The following is a 20,026-nucleotide window of genomic DNA, read 5'->3' as shown; positions in this document are numbered from 1 at the left end:
CCCTCCACCCGCCCCCCCACCACCTTATCCCAGTTCCAACCTTCCAGCTCAGCACTGTCCCCATGACCTGTCCCACCTCTAAATTCCCTCTCCTACCTATCCGCTCCACCCTCCTCTCCTACCTATCCGCTCCACCCTCCTCTCTTATCTATCACCTTCTCCCCCACCTTCATCTACCTTTCACATTCTCAGCTACCTTATCCCAGGCCTCACCCCCTCCCATTTATCTTTCAGCACCCCTGGCACACGAGCCTCATTCTTGATGAAGGGCTTATGCCTGAAACATCGATTTTCCTGCTCCTTGGATGCTGCCTGACTTGCTGTTCTTTTTCAGCACCACTCTCATTTAAAAAAAACACGAAGAAATGATCAACCTGGGCGTATTATGCACTGTTAAAACACACAATAGATTATTGTCAGAATAAAGGGCACTTAGATTTAGTAATTTTTTAAAGTACCCCTTAAACATAAATAGCACAATCAAAATACTCCTGATTTTAAGCTTTTATCAGAATCTCCAAGATATCATATGGTGGATTGCATGTCTATTTGAAACCTTCATTAAAAAAAAGGACACTGTAATCAAATGGTCAGGGACTGTGTGTGCGTTTGGATCTTCAGAACTGCAGCCTAAGTTTAGCACAGTGTTTAACATTTGCTGAGGGATGTACCTGTAATTTCAGTCTTCTTTGGTTTCATTAGCTGACCCATCATGGACAGGATGTCTTGACCTCCCTGGATCAACAGACGTTAAAGAATGAAACTCAGTTTAGTGTAGGTATCCCAATGTCACACCCAAGTGTGGGCTTGAATGTGGAATATTTACATCAGAGTTAAAACGGTAAAATTCACAAACTGAAAATCTTAAAAAAAAAACTTGGTGTTACAAGATTACCTTTATACATGCTGTCTAAACAGTGATTTGAAAATGTACTGCATAAGATTAATATACAGACAGTCCAACCACCTTTTTACTTTAGTCACTTATCAGATTAGAGTCATAGAGAAAAAGGCCCTTCGGCTCATTGAGCCTGTGCTGGTCAAAAACAAGCACTTATGCGGATTCCATTTTCTAGCCCTTGGCATGCATTTTTAAATGTTGAGAGTTTCTGCCTCAGGGTCCAGATTCCTATCACTCTCTGGGTGAAAACATTTTTCCTCACATCTCCTCCATAACTCCTGCCCCTTACCCGATCATTAATCGCTCCATGAGGGAAATGTTCCTTCTTGTCTACTCTATCTACATCCATATAGCTTTATACATCTCAATGCCCCCATCTTTCTTCTCTGCTCTAAAAAACAAACAACCCCAGTCTATCCTAACTACAATTCTCTTGACCAGGCAACATCCTGGTAAATCTCCTCTGCATCCACTCCAGTGCAATCACATCCCTCCAAAAAGGTGGATTCCAGAACTGCACACAATACTTTAGTTGTCGCCAACTTTTATATAGTGCTAGCATAACTTCCCTACTCTTTAGCTCTCTTAAACAGGGCCTCTACCTATTCAAGACTCCCATGAGCACCCCACTATATTTAATTTCTTCATTCTCTACTGTTTCCCAAGCTCAAACTGGAGTTTCTCACCAAGATTTCTCACTACATTCTTTTGCACAGCCTCTTAATCCAAGGTGGTTTCTCTTTCCACCTCAACCTACTGTACTCGCTCCTCAACACTCTCCCCTCAACTAGGAGAAAGTGAGGACTGCAGATGCTGGAGATCAGAGCTGAAAATTGTGTTGCTGGAAAAATTTTGGTGTAAATTTCTGTGGTAAAGAATTCCAGAGGCTCACCACTCTCTGGATGATGAAATTTCTCATCTCTGCCCTAAACGGCCTACACCATATACTTAGAATGGGACCTCTGGTCTGGACTCCCCAGCCATCATCAACATCCTTCCTGTGTTTACCTTGTCTAGTCACATTAGAATTTTATAGAAAGCTATGAGATTCCTCTTCATTTTTCTTAACCCCATTGACTATAGTTTTCATTGATCAAATCTCTCTTCATACATCAGTTCTGCCTTCCAGAAATCAGTTTGGTAAAGCTGTGCTGCACTCCCTCTAAAGCCAAAACATCCTTCCTCAGATAAAGATACCAAAACCCTACACAAGACTCCAGGGAGAGGAGCTTCCAAGATTTTGAGCCTACATAGGGTAATGGGGAAAGTGGCGACTATACCTTTGGGTCAGGCTTCATCTGAGCCATGCTGCAACCAGCTTTCTTGTAAATCATAACAATAGTGCTGGAGAATGTGTAAGATTAAATAGTGGGATGAGGGTTCATATAAGAGATGTTGTAAAATCAAAGTGAAAGAAAGGAGGTAAACAGTTTGTGGCAGGAAGGTACTGAGGAGATAACAGAAAACAGCAACGGCAGTTAAGATGAAAGAGTACAAAAGGTTGATTAGTGAATCAGAAGCAGGGAATAAGCATAAATGTGCCTTTTTAATGAGTTGGCAAACTGTAGCCATAGAATGTCACAAGGATCAGTGTTGGGGCATCATCTTTTCACAATCTATAAGCAGATGTTGATGAGGACTAATATATGGTAGCTAAATCTGCCAGTGATGCCAAGCTAGGTAAGTGTATACATGGGCAGGAGCAGGTAGAAAGTCTGTAAATGAATACAGAAAAGTTAAGCAAATGGGAAAAAAATTGGCAAATAGTTTACAATCTCAGAAAAGTGAACATGCCCACCTTTGCAAGAAGAACAGAAACAGTGTACTACTTAAACGGAGAGAGACTGCAAAAACGTTGGGGGGTACATAATGATCTGGTTGCACTGGTACATGAATTACCAAATGTTTGCAGGCAGAGCAAGTGATTAGGAAGGTAAATGGAATATCGCCTATTGTTGCGCATGAAACAGGATAAGGGAAATTTTGTCAGAGCTGTAAAGTGCTTTGGTGAGACCACATCTGGTCTGCAGTGTACAGTTTTAGTCACCTTTTTTCAAAACATGCAACACTATTCCTCTGAAAACAGTGGAGGTCATTCAAGGTTTTCAAGGCAGATTTTTGATAGATAAGGGAGTGAAGGACTATCACAATCAGATCAGACACTATCACACTGATTAGTGGACTAGGATCAAAGGGCCAAATAGCTTTCTTCTACTCCCAAGCCCCATGTTCCTCACTGACAAATCACTGGATTAGCAGCATTCGGGAAAACTTGCTAGGTAGAAAGGCTGATCCATTAGAGATTTTTTTTAAAAACAAAAGTACTAACCTAACAGAAGTTAATTGCATGAAAGCACTTGTGTTGTTTTGATATAAGAAGTACAGGTGCAAGTGAAAACATTTAACTTCAGTACTATTTTAACAATAATGCATTTGCTAATTCAAGCATTTTCAGATTTCATGTTCAAACTTTTGTTTGCTTTTCGCTTTTATGTTAAGTGACCAAGGGTCACAAGCTCTGTTTATTACCTGAGGTCTTGCGTTCGCTACATCTAGATCATGCAGAGTCACATCCTGTATGATCTCTTTCTTCTTGTGGACATCACCCTTTGGCAAGGGAACGTACTCTTCAGCTTCAAGGTCAAATTCCGTGGCATATGTATCACACCTGCCCTGCCTCTGTGAAGAAAGTCCAGGATGAGCAGGAATAAAACAGGTGTGCTGTCAGCTTACCTGCCAGACTTCAGACAGAAAGACAGGCAATGGAGCAGGGAGGGCACCCAATACACAATTATGGCATTGTCAGGCTTTAGTCAACACATTGCAACTCTCTCGCTCTCATTTAGCAAGCAAAGCCAGCCCACCTGCCCATCCTTACCCTTGCTGAAACAAGTTAGCTTCCCAGTAAGTCAGCTTTCTTTTTCTCCTTAGATAATGCTACCTCTAAGTATGCTCTTTTTACTAAAGAACCTGATGCAACAGATAATGTTAACTGTAGTTCACTGAACATGAAGTCTTTGTAGCTGGTGCCCCAGCAAGTGATAACTTGCCCTGATAAAGAATACAGCAGACTTTCTTATTCATTTAACAATGATTTAAGTCATGCATAGATTAAAAATAATGTTGAAAATAAAGAGTAGGCAATTAAGTTTAGGTTATTAACTTTTCTCTTTGCCAATTCTCTCCTTTCCTGCACTCTCGTAAAGGCAATGATCCCTGCTACATTATGGGCCCCTTAAGTCCTATCCCTTCAAGCATTTTTCACATGCTAAATAAAAAGAATATTCATCGTTGCGCATCATGGTCAAGCTAATTTGCTCTTTAACTAATATCCATACATATGCATTTTTTCAACAGGAATCATTGCATGGCAATCAAGGACAATAATCCTGGCCACAACTCTGTCTCTTTCCCAGAGGCACTGAAGCTAAATTTAGCACCTCAAACACTCCCTTCCTGAGACCAGTACTGACCAGAAATTGAACTTGGGACTTTGGGTTACTTATTCCTTTATCATGTGCCATCAAGGAAACAATTTTTTGAAAACAACTTTATAATTAGGAATGTTCTAGAGCATCAAAATCTTCCGCTTTTCATTCCCAGCCTCTCCCTGTATTATAATAATTTTCTGCAGCTCAGGAAAGATGACTGGAAAATAGGTTTAACCACCTGAGCCATACGATCACTACTTAAAATATTACATTTGGATATTAACAGAACAATACGATTAGGAAATTTATTTTTCATTTGTGCTGGTTAAGAACTTAAAGACACTTTCTTTCCCATAACCCTTCAAACCACTTGGCCCTTATACTGCTATCCTTCGATAAAGGCCAGATTTTTCATTATTTCTCTCTGGAATTAACTGGGGAATTAAATGTCCTAAAAATCTATGGTTTGCCCTATTGCTTGCACTCCAGCTAAGTTAACGCTCATACCTTAAACTAGAGTCAGTGCAGATAACCGAGTACACAACCTTCATCAACTGTCCAACACACATTTATTCTTTAGTTAGGCTTGTAACATTGTTACCTATTGCCCATTTTCATGCCTCTTTAAAAACAAACAAAAATGCCCTAACCTTTTCCAAAGCAAAAACCAGAACTTGATCGACAAATTTCTCCCTCCAATCAACAAGAATATCAGAAGGCAGATAAATACCCCCTTAACCCTGTGGTGAAATTACCATGTAAATACTTAACAACAAATTTAGTCCTTGTCAACAACGTGGCCTCAGTTACAGATTGGAAACCATTTAGAAACTCTACCTTCACAGCCCCACTGTTTGCTTCAATGTAAATCACATCACCGACTTCAACACGTTCCTTCTGCAGGCTCTCATAAATACTAGGATCAAGCTGAAAAACACAGTAATTCGCATGAGAAGTACAGTGAAAAGATGTGCTCAAAATAAAAAAAATGCAATAAAAAAGAGTTATCCTTAATTTTACATAAAACTCATCCTTATGGAGATACTGAAGTTTGCTAAAAACAAACAAAGCAGGACTTATACAATTAAAAGTAGGGCCTTGGGTACTATTGTAGAATAGAGACCTAGGAGTTCAGGTACAAAATTCTTTGAAGTATGCATCACATATAGACAGGATGGTTAAGAAGGCGTTTAGCACGTTTGCCTTCATTACTCAGGCTTTTGAGTATAGGAGTTGGAATGTTATGTTGAGGATGTACAGGACATTGGTGAGGCCTGATCTGGAGTACTGTATCCAGTTCTGATCTATCATTAAGCTGGAGAGGGCTCAAAAGAAATCTACCAGAATATTGCAGGGAATGGAGGATTTAAGTTATAAGGAGAGGCTGTATATGCTGGGACATTTTTCACTGGAATATAGGAAGTTGAGGGAACACTTTATAGAGACATATAAAATCGTGAGGTGTTTAGATAAGGTGAATGGCAGATATCTTTTCCCTAGGATGAGGATTTCAAGGCTAGGAGATATATTTTTAAGGTGAAAGGAGAAAGGTTTAAAAGAGACGTGAGGGGCAAGTTTTTTAAGTGCGCTTAGTGTGTGGAATTGAACTTACAGAGGAAGTGGTGGATGCAGGTACAGTTACAATGTTTAAAACATGTTTGGACAAGAACATGGATAAGAAATGTTGGGAGGGATATGGTGTATTAATTAGAGAGACTAAAGCAGAGACACATTATTGAACCACTCAGAACAGAACGGTCCAGTGGTCAATCCACATTCTGTTCGGAGGTACGTGACCTCAGTTCATGTTGCATTTTATAGCTGTGTATAGAAAAGCCAGAATTCATTCTGGTCATCATTCTTGGGCATTCTCTGAAAATTATGTGCTCAAACATTGTGCTGTGGTCAAATAATCTGGAAACAGTGTCTAGGCTTACACACAAAGAATGGCTACTCCTGCACCCTCGCCAGGGTCAGCATTTTCCAGAAAGCAGTGAAAGGCAGGAAGAAGGTTTGGAAAGAAAAAACGTAGCCAAGTACGAGTAGCTTAACCAAAATATATCTATTGATCCATTCATAGGAATTTAAAGTTACTCATATTAAAGTTCCCAAGTTTGCCATCAACTGATGGCAGCTAATTGATTTTTGCAACTTTTGTGGTGTTCTGTACACAAGACTGTGATCCATCACTTAAGCTACTGATCATTGGAAGCAATGGCCAGGAAAGCTCAAGTCTCAGTCAACATCAGAAACAGACGGCTTCTGATAGTTAAAGGTTAATCTGTTTAAATAAGAACAAGGTACCCATTATATTTGAACTCAACGTATAGTCCATTTGAAAAGGCTAAGTAGGACAATTAACTTTTGGTAAAAGTAAGTCAAATTCTGTTTTTTGAATATATATTAACATTAGGCAGTATTTGGAGCCAATTAAATTCCACAATTTAACCTGTTTACAATTAAAATACAATGACTATGTAAATAAAATTTGGCTTTGTTGGTCTAGCTTTAAATATTTTTCTTGGATTTAAAGAAAATCTTCTTCATCCATCTTCCTATGAAATTACAAGGCAACAGCTTTGCCCATAAACTTCTGGTGTTCCACTCCTAATTCTATCTTTCAATTTCTGTCATCAGATCTGTACCCATCAATATTACACCTTAGACCTTAGACTTATACAGCTCAAAACATTGCTTCAGACACAACCCTAGTACATAAAGACAAACACTAATAATGATAGTTAAGCTCAGCAACACCAAATCCACACCATACAGTGTGCAGATTTCAGAATCCTGTTAACTGGTTTAGAAACATCGCTCAATAATACTGTGCTCTCATCTGTAGCCTGGAGTTTCAGTGCTGTGATATACTTTATGGATTGCATCCCAGGTTGGTGACAGTTTCAAAGTTGATATATATACACATCAGAAAATATTATATGGTCTCTTTCCCAAATATTATCTTCTGCCGAAAATACAGAGCAGCTCTCTTGTTTTAGCATGATGAATATATACATAAAATTTTCCATACCTTCAGCTGCTTGGTGCCTTTTGCTGTCTTTAGCCCAATGATAACATGGCTAATTGTCTTTCCATAACCACCCATGGGATTCTCCGTCTCACAAGGGGTCAGCTCTGTGACCTCGCCTTCATAAACCTCTTTTGTTTCTTTTATCCTTAAGCCTGTAAAAATATTTGAAATGTTAATTGCAGTCAATAAATCACGTAAATGTTGGGGCAAGGGAAGAAAACAAAAATAACCACAAAACGTCTTAGCTTCACAAACGTTTCTCATAACTACAGAATTGTTGCTTCCAAAAGTTCTGCAATTCTTGGAAAGCAGTCGAGCACTAATACAAGAGTCATTATCAAGTTGGTCATCCAGTAAAAGCTTAAAAATGTGTTGCTGGAAAAGTGCAGCAGGTCAGGCAGCAAAGGAGCAGGAGAATCGATGTTTCGGGCATAAGCCCTTCTTCAGGAATGAGTAGAGGGAGGAGGAGAGCTTCTTCAAGGAAGACATCCTTGCAAGAAGATTCACAGTAGGTTAAAATCAACTAGGAGAAAGTGAGGACTGCAGATGCTGGAGATCAGAGCTGAAAAATGTGTTGCTGGAAAAGCGCAGCAGGTCAGGCAGCATCAAAGGAGCAGGAGAATCGACAACAGATTTTTAAGCTCTGATCTCCAACATCTGCAGTCCTCACTTTCTCCATCCAGTAAAAGCTTTGTGAAAGAGATGCTAAACATTGGAAGTCAAGAGTCTTTGTGCTCCACAGAAACCAGGATTTGCTGTTGATGAATATTAATATTTTTAACACATTTGCTATCAAATTGAATAGGAAATGGTTGACAGTGAGACTATATTGAGCAGCATGAGATGTACACAGTACTTTCAATCTTCAACAGGTACCAAAACAAAAACATATCACAGTCCTAAATGCTATCAAAGCAATTTCACTTCACTCAAGAAATGTAACTGCCCATGAAATCAAACAGCACCATAATGAGAACCTTGCCAGCAAACAGTCTGCTGAGAAGGTCAGTTGTTAAAGTCACTGGTTATCAAGGCCTGGAAACTTTGCTCCGAGGTCCCATGTGGAGCTACCTCATCCTAGATTAACAGCAGCAATATTCTTTTATTATCTCTTGGGACATAAACATCTTTGACAACATTTGTTACCAATCTCTAATTGCTCTTGAGGTGGTGACGATGAGCTACTTTCTTGAACTGACACAGTTCACTTGGTAATGGTAGAGCCGCCAAGCTGCCATAAAGGGAGTTCCAGAATTTTGATTCAGCTACAGTGAAGGAATTGTGTTAATAGTTCCATGTCAGGATATGGGAACTTGCAGTTGGTCACATTTCCTATGTCTGTTGCTCTTGCTCTCGGCAAGGAGCGTTGGTTTAGAAGTGCAGTCAAAAGAGCCTTAGTGAAGTACTGCAGTGCATCTTGTACGTAGTGCATACTGTGGCCAATGTACTGGTGGAGGAGAATGTAAATGATCAAGTTGTAAGTTTGCTCACTGAGCTGGCAGATTTGTTTTCAGACATCTTGTCACCATGTTAGGTAACATCATCAGTGATCTTCAGGTGAAGCACTGGTGTTCTGTCCCGTTTTCATTTTGTGTGTCTTGGTCTGTTGTAGTGGATGATATTATTTCCAGTAAGCTCAAATGATTAAAGGTGGTGGATGGGACATCCATAATGTGGACTGTTGTTTTCTAAATTCTACCAAATATACCCCTTGTTTAAAAAAGTAAAAAAGAATGCTAAATGATTTCCTTTCAGGGTACTACACAGTAATCCTCTTCTCAACATATTCCCTGCAGCCAGAAGTCACTTTGCTGACATGAATGGCGGGATGATCTATATATCCCTTTTCCTGAGATAAAGGTTCTAATTCAACAAAATTCTACCCTCACTTTGGGATGTTGCTGTTTCTCAAGCTTGGATCATTGATGAATTGTCTAGAGCGTAGCATACCTTACAGCACCAGGCATACCTGCCTCTAGTTTTATATTGCTCCTTGTGGCACTGAAAAGTTTTAAAGAGCAGATAAATCCCGTGTTATACATGGGCATGGTGTAAAGTCACTATTCCACAGAAGACCCAGTGCATCACAATCTTGCTGATTTTTCAGGTCTATCTGCTGGACTATGATCAGTTATATCAATAGTCTCACCCAACAGTTAAGGAAACTCAGTCCCGCACCATTCAGACTCAGGAGTTGAAACAAAATGACGACCAACTATAAAATCAATTACTAATCAGTATTTCATTTAGATTTTATATAAAGGCTGGACCAAGCTGGGTTTTTATTCTATCAATGATATTGTGTCCTGTTAACACTCCCAATAGCTAGTGAGGACTGGGATTTTTAGTTTGTAAACTTTCGCCTGCTTGCGACATTGGACGAGATGCTTTCAAAGAAACTGCGGTATGAGTAGAAGAAAACTATGAAAAGCTTCTTACAGATTTAATTATCAAAGACTTTTGTGGGCAGCCAGTTTTATGGCAACCACATTCTTATAACCTCTTATGAAACATTGATTTTATTTCAGGCATCTTTGGATAAGGTTAGGAGATTGGCTTTACAGCTGGATTTAGTCCGAACCAGGTGGATCAGAGGTTGAAAGTGGCAGAAAGACGCACCACTAAAACATCTCAATCTTTCAGTAGGTGAGTTATTTGTTCGCAAAGTTCCTCCATCCTGACATTCAGAATATGCACTAACCCATCAATGAGGCTGGCTGTATGAGCGATTTAACTGCACTCCTTTTATCTCTCAACCTGACAACAATGCTGACAACAGTTTCATCTGCGAGCTTGAATTACAGAAACCTCTGACAGGGCACATCATCACTTCAAGGAAACATTGTGGGCTTCTCTCCTTTTATTTCTCCATGAGTTTTTAATTTGACAGCTACATAAAGGGCAGGGAAAGTCAACAACTTTATTTTTCTCAAAAAAATGGGTCAACACTGCTGTTACTTTGTTGGGGTGATTCAGACATCACTATGGAGCAAGGGCTTGGCCACATTCTGTCTCAGAGTATCCAAGTATTAGGAAACCCATGGCCAAGCTCCTGTGCAGAGTCTGGCCTACTAATACACGCTCTAATGTTACTCATTGGAAACTGATATCAATAGGTGTGACAGCAAGTTTACCATCATCATTAAATACGTTGGGCTTGCACTCATTGGAGTTTAGAAGAGAGGGGATTTTGTTGAAATGCAGATTTTCAGGGGGCTTGACAGGGCAGATGCAGAGAAGTAGTCTATCCACGTGATAGAGTCCACGACTAGAGGCACTATGTCAAACAAACGAATCATCTATTTAAGCCAGAGCTGAGAATGAATCTTCTTTTCTCAGAGCACTGCAACAGTATATTGTAGGCTGATATAAACAGATTTTTAATCAGTAAAGGAATCAAGGGTTATCAGGGAAAGGCAGGAACATGTTATTGAGGAGGATCAAATCAGCCATAACCTCATTAAATGGTATAGAAACCTCAGAGGGCTGCATGCTCCTTCATCTCAGTATTATTAGCTGCATATTCCAGGTTTACTAATGCAACTTAAATCCCACCAGCTGCTCTGATGGAATTTGTTGCAGTGCCTCAGAGCATTAGCCTGGTTTTCTGGATTATTCATTATTCATCCAATAACAGTATCAGTATGCCATTATCTCAGCTGAATTGACCGAAAAATGTAAAATAAATAGTGTGGATGTGATTTTAAGTTCGCTCGCTGAGCTGGAAGGTTTGTTTTCAGACGTTTCATCACCGTACCAGGCAACATCATCAGAGACACTCCGGTGAAGCACTGGTGTTAGTGCCCGCGTTCTATTTGTGTGTTTCGGTTCCCTTGGGTTGGTGGTGTCATTTCCTGTGGTAATGTAATTTCCTGTTCTTTTTTCTCAGAGGATGGTAAATGGGGTCCAAGTCAATGTGTTTGTTGATAGCATTCCGGTTGGAATGCCATGCTTCTAGGAATTCTTGTGCGTGTCTCTGTTTGGCTTGTCCTAGAATGGATGTGTTGTCCCAGTGGAAGTGGCGTCCTTCTTCATGTCTTTATAAGGATACTAATGATAGCAGGTCACATCTTTTTGTGGCTAGTTGATGTTCATGTATCCTGGTGGCTAGTTTTTTGCCTGTTTGTCCAATGTAGTGTTTGTTACAATTCTTGCCAGGTATTTTGTAAATGACATTGGTTTTGCTTGTTGTCTGTATAATGTCTTTCAAGTTCAATAGATGCTGTTTTAGCATGTTGGTGGGTTTGTGCGCTACCATAGTGCCAAGAGGTCTGAGTAGTCTAGCTGTCATTTCCGGCAGTCAGTTAAAATAAATATTGTAACACTCTTCAAGACATAGATGGAAGTGTGATAAGGTTCAGGACACTCTAGGAATCAGAATTACCTAACTCTATTACAAAGGTATAAAACTTAAAATGACTAATATCAAGGAATTGGAAATGGACAAATATGGTACATATATTTAATAACATCAATAAAATTAACATCAAGGCAACAGCAGACTCCTTAATCCTATCTCCTTTTACTACAAAACAGATTTAGGAATAAAGTTGAGGAATATCTGTATAGTAACAATCCATGAAAGTACACAACTAAATAGGAGAACAAAGCTCTAGATTAACACTGGATTAATATCCAATATGTTACTCACAACTAACAAGGTTGATTAGAATTGGTCATTTAAAGAGATTATAACTGAGGATTCAAAATAACTGAAAAAGCATTAACATGGTTTTGTCAAAGAATAGTTGTGTTTAACAAATTTACTCCTGTTCTTTGAAGGAAAGATAACCTGGTTTTCTTCTGCCTTATAGTAGTTTACTGTAGAGAATAAAGAGAGTGTACTCCTAAACTGCTGGTGGTCCAAATGCTTTTCTGTCTCCTGTTCACAGCCCAAACTATTCATCTACCTGGGAACTAATCACATAACTGTTAGCTGGCAGAAAACCTTTGTCATTGGTAACTGGTCACTCATCCACTAACCAATCCCTGATTTGTTGCCAATCATAGCTCCATTTGGACACAACCCTTTGACTCTATTCCAACACAATGGAATATCAAGTTACAATGATACCCAATTTTACAACAGTTCTTCTCTCATTTCAGGACACAATTTTTAAAAAAAGATGCAAATAAAAAGCTATGACCTTTACACTTGGAATAAGTGGTTTGTCTTATGAGAATTGACTGGAGATACTGGGCTTGTATCCACTGGAGTGACAGGTGATTTGTTTGAAGAGTATGAAATGGCCTTGGCAAGGTGGGCATGGAAAAGGTGTTTCCCCTTGCAGGTCAGTCCCAAACTAGATGGGCAGTTTAACGTTTGGGGTTGCTGTTACAGGGTAAAGCGGAGGAGGATTTTCTCTCTCAGGGAACTGTATGACTTTGGAACTATCTGCCTCAGAAGGCAATAAAGGCAGGTTCATAGAATATTTTTTAAGACAAAGTGTTTAGATTCTTGTTAGGCAGGGAAGTGAAGAGTTATCAGAGTTTAAATGAGAATGTTGAACTCAAAACACAAACAGAGCAGCCATGATCTTACTGAATGTCAGAAAATGCTTGATGGGCTGAATGATCTACTATTTCATATGTGCTATTTTGAATTCTTGTATTTTTTTTTTAGATTAGATTAGATTCCCTACAGTGTGGAAACAGGCCCTTCAGCCCAACAAGTCCACACCGACCCTTCGAAGAGTAACCCACCCAGACCCATTTCCCTCTGACTAATGTACCTAACACTATGGACAATTTAGCATGGCCAATTCACCTAACCTGCACATCTTTGGATTGCAAGAGGAAACCGGAGCACCCGGAGGAAACCCAAGCAGACACTGGGAGAATGTGCAAACTCCACACAGTCGCCTGAGGCTGGAATCGAACCCAGGTCGCTGGCGTGTCAGGCAGCAGTGCTAACCACTGAGCCACGAAACACCTCCCAGCTGAGCATTGAGAGATATGTTTTTGCCTCTGTTGCCATTGTCAGACTGCAGATCCTAAATTAACACATTTACTCTTAATCTCAGTGCGATTCCAGAACAGACATATCCTCAACTGAATCTTCTAAGTCTGGAAACTGTATGACAAATATCATGAACAAAGCAGACTATGATATGTTGTATTTCCTAATATTGCCTAGACATTATTACATGCCAACAGTGGTGAATAATCAAAGCTGCTGGAAAAAAAAAACGGATTGTCTGTTGAAAGACCTCAGTGTGGTCTCTTCTTTCCATGACAACATGACGGGAAAGGCCAGCTATGATGATAAATCAGCTATGATCACAAATCAGATTTACACCACTCTACTGGAAGGAATCCATTCAGCAACAAAGAATTAGGTTTTGATTCTTGGAAAAAAATTGATTGACCATTAATATGAAGAGGACAAGTATTACATTCCGAGGTTTGCCAGCATCTGTAGATATTGGCAACATGAGCAGTCTGGCTATTGATAGCTTCACATAGTGAGACTCCACAATTGCCAGCAACTTGTCACCCAAAATCAACATGTGCAATCAGAGAAGCTGCAGTTGTTACATCCAAGTTGGATAAAAGTGTAAAACAGCAACCTTATGATCTCGACAGAGACTGATAACTTTTAGAAAGACATTTGAATTTTCAGTTACCAACTGGAAGCATCATAAAACAAGAGTTTACGGTTTAAATATTTACAGGAATAATCTCAAAGTCACAGAAACAGGGCCCAAACTTGCGATTAGCATCAGGAGTTTTGTTCTAAAATTATTCCATGTTGTTTTTTTTTTTAAAAACAGGCATGTTACCCAACGAGAACTATATTGAAGTGGTCCACTCCACTTTGTTAATCCTCCTGATTGCTTCTAACCCATGACTTTTCTAATTGCAGTCTCTCCCATCTGGACTCTCCCGTTACTGCTGACCCTCCCAATTGCAGGTCCCTCTATTTCCAGGACTTCTCGGTCGCTGCTGATACTTCCTCTCGTTGCCTCAAACTTATGGCTTAACTCTTGCAAGTCAAACTTCGCTTATCAATTTCTTATCACTCAATTATAGTATAGCTCCTCAACTCCAATCTCAGAAATAAAAAGACAATTTAAAATAAATCATAACCAGTTATACAGCTCGATACTTCTAACACCATATTATGAGATTTGGAGACCAACAGCCAATCCATAGCCACCACCACTGCTCCTAAACATTCCCAGTAAAATAACCTGAATACTTCATATTGTGTTATGACACAGGGTAAACCCTTCTGCTAATTTAAACCAAACACACAGAAAAGCTCACCTTGCCTCATAGGCTGTTAAAGTATGAGTGACAGACGACTATCTAAATTCCACTATTTAAAAGAAAAAATTAACCATTTATTTTTTAACTCCAAAAAGAACATTAAACAACAACTATCTACTCAGTAAGCATCCTTTTGTCTTGATTTATCTGCCTCCCACCCTCTAACAATATACTGATCCTGTAAAGCCCTATAAAATTTGTAGCAAATCAATTTTCAAAACCAGTTGCCGTTGTCGGGTGTCAAATTTCCTCTGTCTGTAGATTTCCCCTGGATCGTCTTCGGTCTTCTGCTGCAAGGATGTTTCATATGAAAAAGGTACCTTCTAGAGAGATGGTCAGGGGGCAGTCTTTATGACATTAAGTGCTCTCAGTCTCTCTGGCTAACTGTTCAAAGTGCCTGCTTTTTATACCCCAAAACATCGGATCATCTCGTTGGTTTAATGCTGTCAAAATAGTAAAACTCAAATTCGATTGGGTTTTAGTATCTTGGGGAATAATTTAAACTGATTGTACAACAATTCAAATTCAACCAACAACTCAGTATCTGAGCTACATTTCAAATGTCGCATCTTCAAATTATCCAGCATACTCTGTGCCTGCAATGAGTCACATGACAGGTCTGCTAGTGTTTCAACTTTCACTCTTCTTAAGGGTGCAATACATGCCTTCAACTCCATAACATTTGTAACATTGAGAACATCAAGCTGAAAGTCCATCAAGCTTGTGTCTTCAGTGCACTCTACAACAGTGGTTAGACTTGGACATATCTGCTCATCAAGAAATGAGGTTAACATTCCACCTTCACTTAGATCCTCAGCTTAGTGTGGCAATAAAGATAATCAACACAATCAATGCAGAGGTCATGGAGGATGCTTATTCCATCAGCACATATGCATTGCTATACTGGCTCAGCCATGCTCATTGGGTATCTGGCTGTCAGTCATCTAAACATCTCTGTGATGAACAGGCCATTTTGTCATGACTTCCTGGGTCCCAAACCTCCACTACAAAGTGTTTGCAAGTGCGTTATCAAGATGGTGGCATCACCACTGACAACTGAGAGATGGTGGTTTGTCATCTAGAAGCTGATTGGAAAGGTACTGGAAGAAATCGAGTGGAAATGAAAAGCTCAGTTGGCCAAAGAGGAGAATCCACAAGGAAATCTGTACTTTCTTCGGGAGGCAGAGGGAGTTATTGAGAGGAGTTACAGGGAGGTAGTCACTCCTCAGGTACAAGAAAAAGGGAAGGGGGAAGAGGAGCAGAGCAGTAGTCATTGGGGACTCCATAGTTAGGGGAACAGATAAGAGGTTCCGTGGGGACGAGAGACACTCATGGTTGGTGTGTTGCCTCCCAGGTGCCAGGATTAGTGATGTCTCTGATCGTGTTTTTGGGATCCTTATAGGGGAGGGGGCGCAGCCCCAAGTTGTGGTCCACATAGGAAGAGAGATGGGGATTTAAGGCAGAAATTCAGGGATCTAGGAAGGAAGCTTAGAGCTAGGATGAACAGAGTTGTTGTCTCTGGTTTGTGGCCCGTGCCACGTGCTAGGGAGGAATAGGGAGAGAGAGGAGTTGAACACGTGGCTACAGGGATGGTGCAGGAGGAAGGGTTTTGGATTCTTAGATAATTGGGGCTCTTACTGGGGTAGGTGGGACCTCTACAAGCAGGATGGTCTTCATCTGAACCAGCGGGGTACCAATATTCTGAGGGGGAAATTCGCTAAGGCTATTGGGGTGGGTTTAAACTAATTCAGCAGGGGGATGGGAATCAAAATTGTAGTTCGAGTATAGAAAAGGATGAGAGTAGGGAGGTCCAAAATCATGTTTCAGGGACGCAAGATGGTACCGGCAAGCAAGAAGTTGGCTTGAAGTGTGTCTACTTCAACACCAGGAGCATCCGGGATAAGGTGGGTGAACTTGCAGCATGGGTTGGTACCTGGGACTTCGATGTTGTGGCCATTTCGGAGACATGGATAGAGCAGGGACAGGAATGGTTGTTGCAGGTTCCAGGATTTAGATGTTTCAGTAAGAACAGAGAAGATGGTAAAAGAGGGGGTGTGGCATTGTCGGTCAAGGACAGTATTACAATTGCAGAAAGGATTTTTGGGGACTCCTCAACTGAGCTAGTATGGGCTGAGGTTAGAAACAGGAAAGGAGCGGTCACCCTGTTGGAGTTTTCTATAGGTCTCTGAATAGTTCCAGAGATGTAGAGGAAAGGATAGCAAAGATGATTCTCGATAGGAGTAAGAGAGACAGGGTAGTTGTCATGGTGGAATTCAACTTTCCAAGTATTGACTGGGAACACTATAGTACGAGTACTATAGATGGGTCAGTTTTTATCCAGTGTATGCAGGAGGGCTTCCTGACACAATATGTAGACAGGCCAACAGGGGGCGAAGCCACTTTAGATTTGGTACTGGGTAATGAGCCAAGCCAGGTGTTAGACTTGGAAGTAGGTGAGCACTTTGGTGAAAGGGATCACAATTTTGTTATGTTTACTTTAGTGATAGAAAGGGATAGGTGTATACCACTGGGCAAGAGTTACAGCTGGGAGAAAGGCAATAATGATGCGATTAGGCAAGATTTAGGAAGCATAGGATGGGGAAGGAAACTGCAGGGGGTAGGCACATTAGAAATGTGGAGCTTATTCAAGGAAAAGCTCCTGTGTGTCCTAGATAAGTATGTACCTGTCAGGCAGGGAGGAAGCCGTAGGGTGTGGGAGCTGTGGTTTATAGAAAGTGGAATCTCTGGTCACCAGGATACACGAACACCAGCTAACCACAAAAAGACACGACCCTCTCTCCCTCGTAGTCCTATACACGGATGAAAAAAGCCACCAATTCGACTGGGACAACACATCTATCCTGAGACAGGCTAAGCAAAGACATGCCAGAGAATTCGTAGAGGCCTGGCACTCCAACCACAATGCCATAAACAAACACATAGATCTATATACCATCTATCAACCCCTCAGAAAACGAACAGGAAATGACATCACCACAAACCCCAGGAACCCCATCCAGGAGAAAGATATAAATAGAAAGCAGGAGACAACAGCTTCGCTTCACTTGGAGGTCGCCACTGATGATGTTACCTAGCCAGGTAATGAAACGTCTGGATATCAAACCTACAGCTCAGCGAGCAAACCTACACCCTAAACCTCAACCTGAGCTACAAACCTTCACAAAAGAGCAAATTACATCCTTGGGGTCACCTCAAAGGTTCATGAAACTCCTTCTACCTGCTGTAGGTGATTCGGATCTCCTTACATCTGGTATTATCTTGAAATACCAACACAGAGCAAGTATTGGAAAAGTCTGAAAACTATTGAGATGGGCTGTCACCTTCCCTTTCAACTTTAAGTACATTTAAATCATCATTGGACAAGCATATGGACCTACATGGAATAGTGTAGTTGGGATGGGCTTCAGATTGGTATGACAGGTCAGCGCAACATCCAGGGCCAAAGGGCCCGTACTGCGCTGTAATGTTCTATGTTCTTTAGTCCAGTGTCATGCTCGACAGCAAATGTGGATTGAAAGGTCATCATTTGGAAATCTAGGTTTAAAAGTGTTCAGAACTATGTATAGCTTGAGGTTTGATTTGTATTTCTACACGTGTGTAAATAATTGCACTTTCATTTTAGATTACTTGTTAATGTGCCATCAGGTTGTCTGGACATTTGGTTAAATGTATTTAAATGAAGCATTTAAAAATCCTTGAGGTGGAACCCTTCAGGGTTTTGGAAAGCAAGCATAGAAAAGAGGAATAAAATGGGCTGATATCTAGCAACAAAATTGTCTTGAGACAGACATAGACAAGTTTCCCTTTGGAAGGAGATCTTGCTGAGTTGCAGATTTCTTTGAATCAGAGAGAGAAGCAGGTCAGGGACAAAAGACATTTAAGATCAGCAGTGCTGACTGATTTGGGCAGATGGAAAGTCTCAGGTTGCTCAGAAGTTATAAGAGAAAAGCCCCAGGTACAGAAAGCTTTAAAGATTCCAGAAGTGTGTTTGGTGAGCCCAAAAGGAGCTCAGTGCTAACAACTTAGCAGTCTCTTTAAATCATTCCAGTATTTTTAAAACCTAGCCATGCCCTAACTGCCTGATCATCAAGACCAAATCCTATTGCATTTTTGAGAAAAAAGGTGATTTATAAATCAGAATTAAATAGTCCTTGCCATCTCCACTGCTCTCATTAGGTACTTCTCCTCTGAATTCCACAGGTATAAAACTGGTATTCTCATTCTTAGGATGTCAGAGTGATAGACATACTATGGAACTGTTGAATGCATGAATTGAAGAATCACATGTTTGGAAGTAAGTGAGCTATAACTTAAAGATCTTAGAGGAGACATTAAGTAACGATTACAGCGCTGAGTAAATACAGAAATTTTCTAGAAAGAAGCCAAGTACAGCTGTGCATGCTGAATATGGAACTTCAAAGGGGAAAACGGGTCACCCTTCAATGTTGGTTGAGTGACAACAAGGTTGCTGTGAATAAAAAGATGGAATCTTTATGACATTTGAAATGTGACTGTTTTGCTTTGTTTGTATTTGGTATAAAATATTTTGTTTTTCACCATGTGTAATCAACCTTGATGTTCCTTTTCAAAAAATACATTGGCAGCCTATTGTGAATATGTCCAGTGACTGCCTACCATCGCAAACAAATTATGGTTTAATCAAGCTAAGTTTCGTACTGAGATCTGACTTGTCCCGAATTACAATCAGCTGGGATCATAACAGCAAAGCTTCTGAGCCACAGCAGGAGATGCCAAACAGTTGGCCACAAGGCACAAACCATTGACACCTAAGACACAAGATTGTAGCTATTAATATAAAGCACCTGAATGTAGAAATTCAGTACAATGAATAAATCTTCTCAAGTCATCAACTTAGAGGAATAGTTGGGTCAGAAAAACAACTGCAAAGAAATTACAATCTAAGTTGAACAAGATATTCTATATATAATTAAACAGAACAAGAGCACATAAATTTATTGCAAAACCATACCAGGGTAGATAAACAAACCACAGTAATAATAGATGAATGCTGTTAAACAGCTCATGTAGAAACAGAGAAATCTAGAGGCCTTAGTAAAGTTGATGCTCGAGTTCAACCAGTGTAAAGCAGCAATCAACACAAATAAAGAAACACATACATAGAACATAGAAGAATACAGCGCAGTACAGGCCCTTCGGCCCTCGATGTTGCGCCGATCCAAGCCCACCTAACCTACACTAGCCCACTATCCTCCATATGCCTATCCAATGTCCGCTTAAATGCCCATAATGAGGAGAGTCCACCACTGGCTACTGGCAGGGCATTCCATGAACTCACGACACGCTGAGTAAAGAACCTACCCCTAACATCTCTCCTATACCTACCCCCCC

The 20,026-nt window shown here is 40.3% G+C and overlaps 1 protein-coding gene across 1 annotated transcript in view; it reads right to left on the bottom strand.

Annotated features, from left to right (window-relative positions):
* The window catches only part of ruvbl1 (RuvB-like AAA ATPase 1), a 72,311-nt gene that overhangs the window by 35,034 nt on the left and 17,251 nt on the right, over positions 1–20,026 (bottom strand). Inside the window, exons 4-7 of the mRNA XM_043707584.1 lie at positions 7,364–7,515; positions 5,170–5,259; positions 3,431–3,580; positions 672–735 (exon numbers count right to left, since the gene is read on the bottom strand). Of these exons, the coding sequence (XP_043563519.1) occupies positions 672–735; positions 3,431–3,580; positions 5,170–5,259; positions 7,364–7,515 (456 nt within the window). The remainder of the gene's footprint in view (positions 1–671; positions 736–3,430; positions 3,581–5,169; positions 5,260–7,363; positions 7,516–20,026) is intronic.

Source organism: Chiloscyllium plagiosum, chromosome 18, assembly GCF_004010195.1.
Source record: "Chiloscyllium plagiosum isolate BGI_BamShark_2017 chromosome 18, ASM401019v2, whole genome shotgun sequence".
NCBI classification, from domain to species: Eukaryota; Metazoa; Chordata; class Chondrichthyes; order Orectolobiformes; family Hemiscylliidae; genus Chiloscyllium; species Chiloscyllium plagiosum.
This window is presented reverse-complemented; position numbering and strand designations above follow the sequence as displayed.